Consider the following 11,964-nt stretch of genomic DNA (forward strand, 5'->3'; position numbering starts at 1 on the left):
TGACTTGATTAAATATTTATCATGCAATTCTTCTTGCGACCAAAGATTTGAATAAAAGTTCAAAAAATAAGATAGCTTAAAAATAATATACGGTAGTGTTTACTAATAGATGAATAGTATATAAATTCTATTAAAATGGATTTGATCCAAAAAAATATATAAAATTTGATCATAAATAAAATCGTTTTAAATTACTTCTTCATTTAAATTATAACAATTATTTTTGATTTTTATTTATCATCCACATTCAAATTTGAATCTTATCACAAAAGAAGGACCACTTTTATGACTACTGCCAAATCTATAAACAGAGAATGGCTATTTGAAGCTAAAAGAAGAATAGAAGAAGGTGAATATTACAAAAGTGTGGGAAAGGAAGTTGAATTGGAAAATGGTAAAATTAAATTGAATGTTGCCGAAAATACAATAAGAAGAGCATTTCAACTTCAAGAAATCGAATTACCAAAAGTTAGTCGCGGCAGAAAACCAAATCCACCAACATTTGAACAAAAACAATTAATTAATTCTTGTGTTTCACAATATAAAGGAGGAATTTCAAAAACTTATTTATTGATTAAAAGGTTTCAAAATATTGTTCAAAATCCCGATTGTGAGAAAGAAAAAGAAGAAATTGCAAAAGAATTTGAAAATATAGAAGATTTGACAAAAGATCAAATTTTTGACAATTTACAAAAAATAAAGCCTCATCAAGTGGAAAAATTTATGATGGAATCAGGTTTATCTTCAAAAAGAGATTACAAACCAGCAGATCCACCTACCAAATATCGTGCCATATCAAAGAATTTGATATGGCACTGCGATATTCATTACCTTCACGGTAATGTTTCTTTTCCATTCTTTGCCATATTGAATGATATGACACGTAAAGTTCTCAAAACTAAATTATTGAAAAACAAGTCTTCCAACTCAACAGCGAATATTTTAAGAAAACTTTTAGAGGAGTTTATCCCTTACTGCATCTGGACCGATAACGGCGGTGAAAACCGCGGTGAATTCGGCCAGGTTATGCAGGAAAACGGAATAGTTTGGAAGCACACCTTGCCGTATATGCCAAGACAGAACGGCAAGGTGGAGCGCCTGTGGCCAAGCTTAGAAAAGTTTTTGCCAGACGAGTTGGATGATATTCAACAAATCAAGGACTCAGTTCAGCAGTTCATTGAAAAATACAACAATACACCACATTTATCTCTCGATATTAATCCAAAAACGAATAGTAATTACACTCCTAACGAATTATTCGAAGTTTCAAAATTTTGGTACGAGCCAGAAATGCAAAAATGGGAGTTATATATCAAAGAGGAATGGGTTTTAGCAAAATTTGAATAATTACATCATTTTAAATGACTTCTAAACAATTTTATTTATGATCAAATTTTATATATCTTTTTGGATCAAATCCATTTTAATAGAATTTATATACTATTCATCTATTAGTAAACACTACCGTATATTATTTTTAAGCTATCTTATTTTTTGAAATTTTATTCAAATCTTTGGTCGCAAGAAGAATTGCATGATAAATAAAAACATTTAATCAAAGTCAATTTTATTTTTCATATTCAAATGGACTGAGTGTTAACATTTAACATTTTTTGCTAATTGTCGTCAAAAATTAGGCGTAAAGCAAAAATTGATATTTCATATGGTTTTATGATAGATAAGCATTATATTCCCACTCATTATATTCGTAAATTTTGAGGTTTATCCTTCGCTTTTAAGATCATTGAATTTGATTTTTATATAAAATAGTTATATATTAGAAAATAATATGAGTTTATGTGATATTATTTTTCAGAAGATTTTGTGTTCTTCTTCAAAATTTTATTTTTTATTAAAAAGAATCTTTACGAAATATACATTTACTTTAATTAATATTTAAAAACGTGCTCTATCAAAAGTTCCAAAAATTCAATATTATAGCTTTTCTGAGGTGTCACTTTTGATGAATTTCTGTTTTCAACACTAGACAAAAACAATTATATTAGATGCACATGATTAACATCTCTTGGTCTGATGATGTTTTTCAATTAAAAGATTATTATATACAGTTGAATTTACAAAATTCTTAATTCATAATTGCATGGCACAAGAGAGGTATGATCTGCTTATATGTTAATGATAGATATACCATATTATTTCCATTACTATAAATAACTTAAAGAAATATATCTTCTAAGTGTATTTTTTGTTCAATTTTGTTTGAAAAAAAAATTAAAACGCATTTCTTATCTTGTTTAGCTTTGATAAGTTGGATTAAATAATATTACTAAATACAAATCATGATAACAATTATATATCCATGCTAAATGCCTGAAGATCTGGTGAAAATATTGAGATATGCCTCACTTCCATCATTTCGTCTTACCACATAAAAATATGTGATTTTTAAAACAAGTTAGCTGATATGCTTTTAACAAAACCGAATCAAAAGTATTCAAAAAAATCTGAAATTGTAAAATATCTTAATCAAAAATAAAGGGTTGATCTTCATTTTCGGGATTTCAAAAAAATTTGGAATTTCACCTCCCAAACACACAGATTGTCCAGTTCATTGGCATAGAGAATATCCGATTTCCAGTGTTTTACTCTGAATCTTATTAGTTAAATACCGAATTTCGAACATAAATTCATCAAAATCGAATAAAGAGACTACCAAAAACGACACAAATATAATCAAGTCACAATCATTTAACAGGAACTCCTTAAATGAAGATTTTTACAATTTTAATCTCTATATTTTAGAAAAAAATATGCTCAGTCACAAACACAATTACTATGTTATGGAACAAGGCATTGACACTCGAATCTCTGGCCAATTCGAGGAACATCCAAAATTTCAATAATCTTATCCCACAGAATCCATAGCCCAAAAACTTTAATTTGCATAGTACATTTGAAGACGAATAATATTAGTCCAATTTTTTTTAACTTTGAAATTTTCAAAGATACAAAATTTATTACATTTAGAATTAATGCATTAATATATGCATTTGTTCCGTACCGAAAATGAACTTTACAAAAAGTGACATGAAAAGTCTTAATTACATTAAAGCCAAATGTAAACTTCATTGAGAAAAAGCAGTTTTGTCTCGTATTCAACGTAAAATCTTCAAAAGAAGACTAAACAAAAAGTGCTACACTGATAACAAAGATGAATTTCACATGGAACGCGATGATTCAATAACTGCAGAGTTGCGACATACAATTGCGGAAAATGTATGGACAACCACATGTAATGGTGGAGAACCATCGTATCTTTCAGAGGTCGAATTACTTGATTTTTATGGTGAAATCAATCAAAGAGCAAAAGGTCTTGCATGTGAAAAGGTAATCGAAGCTTATCAGATTGCCTACGAATTACTGGAGTATAGATACAGCAGAGCTTTATATCTAGCTGGCCTTGTTCATCCAGACGAATTTCCAACAAGAGGAAAAAGAATTGTTTACTTCGCTAGAAGTATATCTCCCCTCAAGATCATGGTTAAACAGAGTTTGCTCTGATCTCAACATTGAGATCAAAAGCTCAAAAGAAAATGAGGAAAAACGAGCAAAGTACTGTAACACAGCAACAGTTGCTAACTTCTTACATTAATTTCAGTATACGGCAGGAATTGATCCATGGAATAAGTGGAGTATTTATGAAACATCTCTGCTTCATCAAAGCGTTACAAAGTTATCTGCACTGAAAGCAACCCTCCTTTAACCAAAGAAGAGCATGAATTTGTGCTTGTTACTAGTATCTTCCCATATAATTCTGAAGGATACCGGATGAAACCATTTATTATTGTTCCAGGAATATAAAATTGTTCACAGGAACTCCGCTCCGTGAGAGCATTCCTTACAGGACAATCTTATGGATGGATGACAAAGAAGATATGGGATATCTTTAATTTAACTTTTATTATCGAAATCCAGAGATATCGCTCAAGTCTTGATGCTATCACAGCAGCTCAGCATAATATCGTATTCGGTGATAATCATATCAGCCGAGTAAGTTATTTTACTTGCAAACTTTTGAGTCTCTTCAGAATTGAACTCTTGACATTTCCAGCTTACTGCACAGTAGTTCTCCAGTTATTTGATGTAGGATGTGCAGCATCTTTGAGATCAAAGAATAACAGGTTAAAATATGTTCCGCTTTACACATATGAGCAAGATAATTTATCAAATACCCCAAAACCAAGGTTAAAAATTGTAAGAATTTTAATTGATGCTTGTGATTAAGTCAATGCATCAGTATGGTATTCATCCGTGGAACCCAGATAAAGCCTTATCCAACGAATTAACAAACAAAACATCAAACGCAATACCAAATCCCACATATATATTTAATTCTTCTTGCAAAAAATTAACATCTGACGCCGAATTACTTAAAATTGCGCAATTTGAAGCAATCAAATTCAAACATTAAATCAAGCACTGATAGTTATTGTAACAAATATTTCGAATTATTTAGATTATTATCCTCCAAATACAAAAATTCTCAGCAAAGGGATGAAATTGAGTCAATTTAATGGAGCAAAACGAAGTGAGGTGAAATTCACCACTTTGACACCTCGTATTTTTCAGATATATCGATTAATATTGAGTTTTATTGGGATGGAAAACATACTGAAAAACCTGCAATATCAACACCTTTTTATATAATATTGAATAAATAAAAATTTGTTTTTATTTTCCAAAAGATATATGATACATTTTTATTATACAGGTTAAAAACTGTCTAGCTTTTGCTTTTAGTGCTCGACCAGAGGCATACATTGAAAATACAATCCTCTCCATGGTTTTTGTGTAGGATCTGATCTTCTCAAAACGATGATATTGACTATTATTATATGAATTGAATGTATTTATGAATATTTCGAAATTTTAATATAAATAATTTATTAAAAATAAAAATTGAACGTAAGTACAAAAAATATAATTTGAAAGCAAATTAAAAATTAACGATACGATAATTTGGAACTTTTACCTTTTGCCAATAAATATAAAAATAAAATTTTGGGAATTGGAACTTAAGAGTAGAGAGACCTTTGTTGATATGTATGAGGCTATGTATTTATGTGTAGATCTGAGTAAGCTTGGTTATCATATAGCGGTTTCTGATGAAATTGAGAACCTCGGAGACCCAAGACCTTTGTTGATATGTATGAGGCTATGTATTTGTGCGTAGTCATTAAACCCATTCTTGCAAATTAGAATATTATTTTATTTGTTATATTGAGCTTTCTTCCTGATAATTTGCATATCTTCAAAATCATTAAAGTAAGTAAAATCAGTTGTTTTTTCGGTGATTAATCTTAATTCTTCGCATTATATTTCTTTTTTTTGAAAAATCTTACTGTTTGGGGAAATTCTCTTTGCGAAATCTGTTGGCCTGAGGATTATCTGGTTGAATAAAAATATGTTCAATTCCCCTTTCGCATAATAATTAATGAAATTGTGTTTTATTTTCGAGAGTGTGCAAAACGTTCCCACTTCTTGAGAGGTACGTTTTGCAAATTTTTTTCTTTCATACATAGAAGATTTTTGGAAGATGATTGATCTCTACATGATATTATATCATATTTCTACATTGAGTCCTTAACAATATTAAATTGCAGGGTTTTCAAATCAAAAAACTAACTTTCGCTCTTTCAGGTCAAATCAGCAAGGCTCTTCTATATAGGTGTTGGATATATTATCAAACTGAAATGAAACTTTCCAGAGATGTCCATAAAATTATTTTGCAAAACATCCCTCTCAAAAAGTGGGAACGTTTTTGCAATTTTTCTTTATTTTTTGTACCATTATCGGTCCATAGAGCGAAATGGGGACCAGGTATTGTGCTTAATGCACGTTTGAGTACATTTGTTGTATACTCTGCAGTTTTCTGAGAAAAAGATTATGAGTGATCTCGTTTTTTCTTAAAGTCATTTTTTTCTTATCAAAAAAAATTAAAATTACGTAAAACTATGACAAAATTACGTAATTCACAATTTTAATGCTGAAAAATAGGAATATAAGCTTATAATACTACAGGTAGATTGAGCATCGATGCGCGCTAATGCCAACATGATTAATTTGAGTCGGTTTTATATATTATTGGAAATTAATCACAAATTGTCCATGAATATAAGTTATATTCTTCGATATTATGAGTTAATGAAGGCTACAATATTTGTAATCATGATTGGCTAGTTAAAATCTATTAGAATAAAAGAAATTGTAATTTAATAATATTGAATTGACATTTTAAATAATTTGAGGTCTAATCCATTATGAGTATGGTTATTACAGGTCACTTATTATTATTCTTTGATATACAAAGAGTTAAAACGATTTGGTAATGAGATATTGTAGAAAATAAAAATAACTGTAATCTATTGAAACTGATAAAAAAAATTAAATCCATTTATTTTTTATTCATATGTTATTATTGATGAGAATTAGATTCATTTAAAATTGAATACATATTTTTGAGAGAGTCAAAAATTTCAGGATCGATTTCATCTTCGCATTCATCCAAATATATTCTAAGCTCGGAATTTTCAAATGCATTCAAAATATTGGCAAAGTTTTCTTTACAAGAAGAGTTAAATAAAATTTCTTGTAAACAATTAATAATAAATTTTGGGTTAAATTCAACAAAATCCGAAAGAATTTCAAACACCTTTTCAAATTTGTCATTAAATATCGAAAGGGATATTGAATCTTTTATGATAATAGCGATGAGGATATTTATCAAAATTTCCTTATTTTTGAAGAGTGCGGGATAAATTTGTCAAGTGTCACTTTTCAATAACCTTAAATTACGCTGTTCTAATTTTTTAAAAAATAACCTTAAATTATATTTGAAGAAATTATGTCTATGATATATGTTTTATTCTAGAATCTTGGAGTTTTCATGCACTACACAAGAGCTCCAAGGTTCCAAGAGTGAATGCTCAATAGCAATTATAGAGATGTACCTTTTCAAAATGACTTTTACTGATTAAATTTAATCAATAGAAGACATTTTGAAAAGGTACCTCTACAATTAGATATACAAGAGATTCAAAGCTTCATTTCAGATAGATTTGAAACTTTGAAACTCTTGGTAGATTTTGAGTGAATGCTGACAATCATCTTTGAGAAGGTTTTCTTAAAGAAAACCTTCTCAAAGAGGTTTCTCAGGAGCCCTGAGGCTCCCTTTCGTAATGATTGGGAGCCTTGGGGCTCCTGAGACGAAGAATGGCTTCGCCGAATCTTTGATCAGCAGAGGCCAAATGAAAAGGCCTCTACTGATGGATTCTCAGGAGCCCTGAGGCTCCCTTTCGTAATGATTGGGAGCCTTGGGGCTCCTGAGACGAAGAATGGCTTCGCCGAATCTTTGATCAGCAGAGGCCAAATGAAAAGGCCTCTGCTGATGGATTCTCAGGAGCCCTGAGGCTCCCTTTCGTAATGATTGGGAGCCTTGGGGCTCCTGAGACGAAGAATGGCTTCGCCGAATCTTTGATCAGCAGAGGCCAAATGAAAAGGCCTCTGCTGATGGATTCTCAGGAGCCCTGAGGCTCCCTTTCGTAATGATTGGGAGCCTTGGGGCTCCTGCAGCAGAGTATCGCTCCGCTCCATTAATTTTTTTTAAAAAAAAGTGCCGTGTGGCAAATTTGTCCTGTTCCCTCTCCTAACACATAACTCCACAACTACCCAAGTACTATATTGCCACTCCTTCCCGCATTGCATTTGAGAAACATTAAAAGTGGCGACAAGTGCACTTGCCATGGCATATTGTTGCGCGTATATACTACTTCTAATGAAAGAAGCAGTATATACGCGCAATTCGAGTGAGATTGCAGCAGAAAGTCGAGAAGAGAGCCCTTTCTTAAGGTTAGGACTCCCTTCTCGACTTTATTATACAATGAAATATAAATCATAGTATATTTTTGTCACTTTTCACATCGTATTACCCCGATAGAAACAAAACAAAACGACTTTCTTGATATATCAATAAATGGCACGGATAATTTATTGGATGCATTGGAAAAATATTTTAATACATATCCTATTGAGCAAAATCGATTTCAAAAAGATGAAATATTAGAATGGCCCAAGTATTTAATCATACAATTAAACTTTCGTAAGACGAAATGGTGGAAGTGAAGTGATGTTGAAACCTTGATATTTCCTCGAAATTTCTACAAAACATATATTAGACATAAAGCATATATCTTATTTTATTAAGAATGTTGAATAATAATATTATTAAATATTAAGCTTTAAAAAAGCTAATTAAATTCAAAAATGAATATATATTATTATTGGATAAATATTAATCAGAACAAATGATTTTTTTATTAATGCTATGTAATAAACAGAAATTCATCAAAAGTGACAGCTCTCAATTTTTGACATTTGTAAATTCTAAATTGAATGAGAAAAATGAAATAACACTAAGCATAATACAATATTCTAGATTTAATTATAATTAGGAAAAAGTTAGTTTTGAGAGTACTTTTCATAGGCATATAGAATGAAATCTTCTGAAAAATAATATCACATAAACTCATATTATTTTCTAATATATAACTATTTTATATAAAAATCAAATTCAATGATCTTAAAAGCGAAGGATAAACCTCAAAATTTACGAATATAATGAGTGGGAATATAATGCTTATCTATCATAAAACCATATGAAATATCAATTTTTGCTTTACGCCTAATTTTTGACGACAATTAGCAAAAAATGTTAAATGTTAACACTCAGTCCATTTGAATATGAAAAATAAAATTGACTTTGATTAAATGTTTTTATTTATCATGCAATTCTTCTTGCGACCAAAGATTTGAATAAAAGTTCAAAAAATAAGATAGCTTAAAAAATAATATACGGTAGTGTTTACTAATAGATGAATAGTATATAAATTCTATTAAAATGGATTTGATCCAAAAAATATATAAAATTTGATCATAAATAAAATCGTTTTAAATTACTTCTTCATTTAAATTATAACAATTATTTTTGATTTTTATTTATCATCCACATTCAAATTTGAATCTTATCACAAAAGAAGGACCACTTTTATGACTACTGCCAAATCTATAAACAGAGAATGGCTATTTGAAGCTAAAAGAAGAATAGAAGAAGGTGAATATTACAAAAGTGTGGGAAAGGAAGTTGAATTGGAAAATGGTAAAATTAAATTGAATGTTGCCGAAAATACAATAAGAAGAGCATTTCAACTTCAAGAAATCGAATTACCAAAAGTTAGTCGCGGCAGAAAACCAAATCCACCAACATTTGAACAAAAACAATTAATTAATTCTTGTGTTTCACAATATAAAGGAGGAATTTCAAAAACTTATTTATTGATTAAAAGGTTTCAAAATATTGTTCAAAATCCCGATTGTGAGAAAGAAAAAGAAGAAATTGCAAAAGAATTTGAAAATATAGAAGATTTGACAAAAGATCAAATTTTTGACAATTTACAAAAAATAAAGCCTCATCAAGTGGAAAAATTTATGATGGAATCAGGTTTATCTTCAAAAAGAGATTACAAACCAGCAGATCCACCTACCAAATATCGTGCCATATCAAAGAATTTGATATGGCACTGCGATATTCATTACCTTCACGGTAATGTTTCTTTTCCATTCTTTGCCATATTGAATGATATGACACGTAAAGTTCTCAAAACTAAATTATTGAAAAACAAGTCTTCCAACTCAACAGCGAATATTTTAAGAAAACTTTTAGAGGAGTTTATCCCTTACTGCATCTGGACCGATAACGGCGGTGAAAACCGCGGTGAATTCGGCCAGGTTATGCAGGAAAACGGAATAGTTTGGAAGCACACCTTGCCGTATATGCCAAGACAGAACGGCAAGGTGGAGCGCCTGTGGCCAAGCTTAGAAAAGTTTTTGCCAGACGAGTTGGATGATATTCAACAAATCAAGGACTCAGTTCAGCAGTTCATTGAAAAATACAACAATACACCACATTTATCTCTCGATATTAATCCAAAAACGAATAGTAATTACACTCCTAACGAATTATTCGAAGTTTCAAAATTTTGGTACGAGCCAGAAATGCAAAAATGGGAGTTATATATCAAAGAGGAATGGGTTTTAGCAAAATTTGAATAATTACATCATTTTAAATGACTTCTAAACAATTTTATTTATGATCAAATTTTATATATCTTTTTGGATCAAATCCATTTTAATAGAATTTATATACTATTCATCTATTAGTAAACACTACCGTATATTATTTTTAAGCTATCTTATTTTTTGAAATTTTATTCAAATCTTTGGTCGCAAGAAGAATTGCATGATAAATAAAAACATTTAATCAAAGTCAATTTTATTTTTCATATTCAAATGGACTGAGTGTTAACATTTAACATTTTTTGCTAATTGTCGTCAAAAATTAGGCGTAAAGCAAAAATTGATATTTCATATGGTTTTATGATAGATAAGCATTATATTCCCACTCATTATATTCGTAAATTTTGAGGTTTATCCTTCGCTTTTAAGATCATTGAATTTGATTTTTATATAAAATAGTTATATATTAGAAAATAATATGAGTTTATGTGATATTATTTTTCAGAAGATTTTGTGTTCTTCTTCAAAATTTTATTTTTTATTAAAAAGAATCTTTACGAAATATACATTTACTTTAATTAATATTTAAAAACGTGCTCTATCAAAAGTTCCAAAAATTCAATATTATAGCTTTTCTGAGGTGTCACTTTTGATGAATTTCTGTTTTCAACACTAGACAAAAACAATTATATTAGATGCACATGATTAACATCTCTTGGTCTGATGATGTTTTTCAATTAAAAGATTATTATATACAGTTGAATTTACAAAATTCTTAATTCATAATTGCATGGCACAAGAGAGGTATGATCTGCTTATATGTTAATGATAGATATACCATATTATTTCCATTACTATAAATAACTTAAAGAAATATATCTTCTAAGTGTATTTTTTGTTCAATTTTGTTTGAAAAAAAAATTAAAACGCATTTCTTATCTTGTTTAGCTTTGATAAGTTGGATTAAATAATATTACTAAATACAAATCATGATAACAATTATATATCCATGCTAAATGCCTGAAGATCTGGTGAAAATATTGAGATATGCCTCACTTCCATCATTTCGTCTTACCACATAAAAATATGTGATTTTTAAAACAAGTTAGCTGATATGCTTTTAACAAAACCGAATCAAAAGTATTCAAAAAAATCTGAAATTGTAAAATATCTTAATCAAAAATAAAGGGTTGATCTTCATTTTCGGGATTTCAAAAAAATTTGGAATTTCACCTCCCAAACACACAGATTGTCCAGTTCATTGGCATAGAGAATATCCGATTTCCAGTGTTTTACTCTGAATCTTATTAGTTAAATACCGAATTTCGAACATAAATTCATCAAAATCGAATAAAGAGACTACCAAAAACGACACAAATATAATCAAGTCACAATCATTTAACAGGAACTCCTTAAATGAAGATTTTTACAATTTTAATCTCTATATTTTAGAAAAAAATATGCTCAGTCACAAACACAATTACTATGTTATGGAACAAGGCATTGACACTCGAATCTCTGGCCAATTCGAGGAACATCCAAAATTTCAATAATCTTATCCCACAGAATCCATAGCCCAAAAACTTTAATTTGCATAGTACATTTGAAGACGAATAATATTAGTCCAATTTTTTTTAACTTTGAAATTTTCAAAGATACAAAATTTATTACATTTAGAATTAATGCATTAATATATGCATTTGTTCCGTACCGAAAATGAACTTTACAAAAAGTGACATGAAAAGTCTTAATTACATTAAAGCCAAATGTAAACTTCATTGAGAAAAAGCAGTTTTGTCTCGTATTCAACGTAAAATCTTCAAAAGAAGACTAAACAAAAAGTGCTACACTGATAACAAAGATGAATTTCAC

At 29.5% G+C, this 11,964-nt stretch overlaps 1 protein-coding gene across 1 annotated transcript, besides 10 other annotated features; it reads left to right on the forward strand.

Annotated features, from left to right (window-relative positions):
- The first annotated feature begins 285 nt into the window (after positions 1–285).
- Positions 286–1,344: a mobile genetic element.
- Positions 1,345–1,945: 601 nt separating this feature from the next.
- Positions 1,946–1,983: a mobile genetic element.
- Positions 1,946–1,983: a terminal%2Cinverted (terminal inverted repeat of Banshee-A3 transposon ID:TVAGG3_0139660).
- Positions 1,984–3,183: 1,200 nt separating this feature from the next.
- TVAGG3_0139670 (uncharacterized protein) lies at positions 3,184–3,522 on the forward strand (the record flags this gene model as incomplete). The annotated part of the gene is made up of 1 exon (XM_051224219.1): positions 3,184–3,522. The coding sequence occupies one exon, from the start codon at positions 3,184–3,186 to the stop codon at positions 3,520–3,522; it is 339 nt and encodes a 112-aa protein (XP_051109205.1).
- Positions 3,523–6,766: 3,244 nt separating this feature from the next.
- Positions 6,767–7,662: a mobile genetic element.
- Positions 7,629–7,662: a terminal%2Cinverted (terminal inverted repeat of MuDR-4N1_TV transposon ID:TVAGG3_0139680).
- A 685-nt stretch (positions 7,663–8,347) lies between these two features.
- Positions 8,348–8,384: a mobile genetic element.
- Positions 8,348–8,384: a terminal%2Cinverted (terminal inverted repeat of Banshee-A3 transposon ID:TVAGG3_0139690).
- Positions 8,385–9,066: 682 nt separating this feature from the next.
- Positions 9,067–10,125: a mobile genetic element.
- Positions 10,126–10,726: 601 nt separating this feature from the next.
- Positions 10,727–10,764: a mobile genetic element.
- Positions 10,727–10,764: a terminal%2Cinverted (terminal inverted repeat of Banshee-A3 transposon ID:TVAGG3_0139710).
- Positions 10,765–11,964: the final 1,200 nt, after the last annotated feature.

Source organism: Trichomonas vaginalis, chromosome IV (genome assembly GCF_026262505.1).
Source record: "Trichomonas vaginalis G3 chromosome IV, whole genome shotgun sequence".
Classification (NCBI taxonomy): Eukaryota; Parabasalia; order Trichomonadida; family Trichomonadidae; genus Trichomonas; species Trichomonas vaginalis.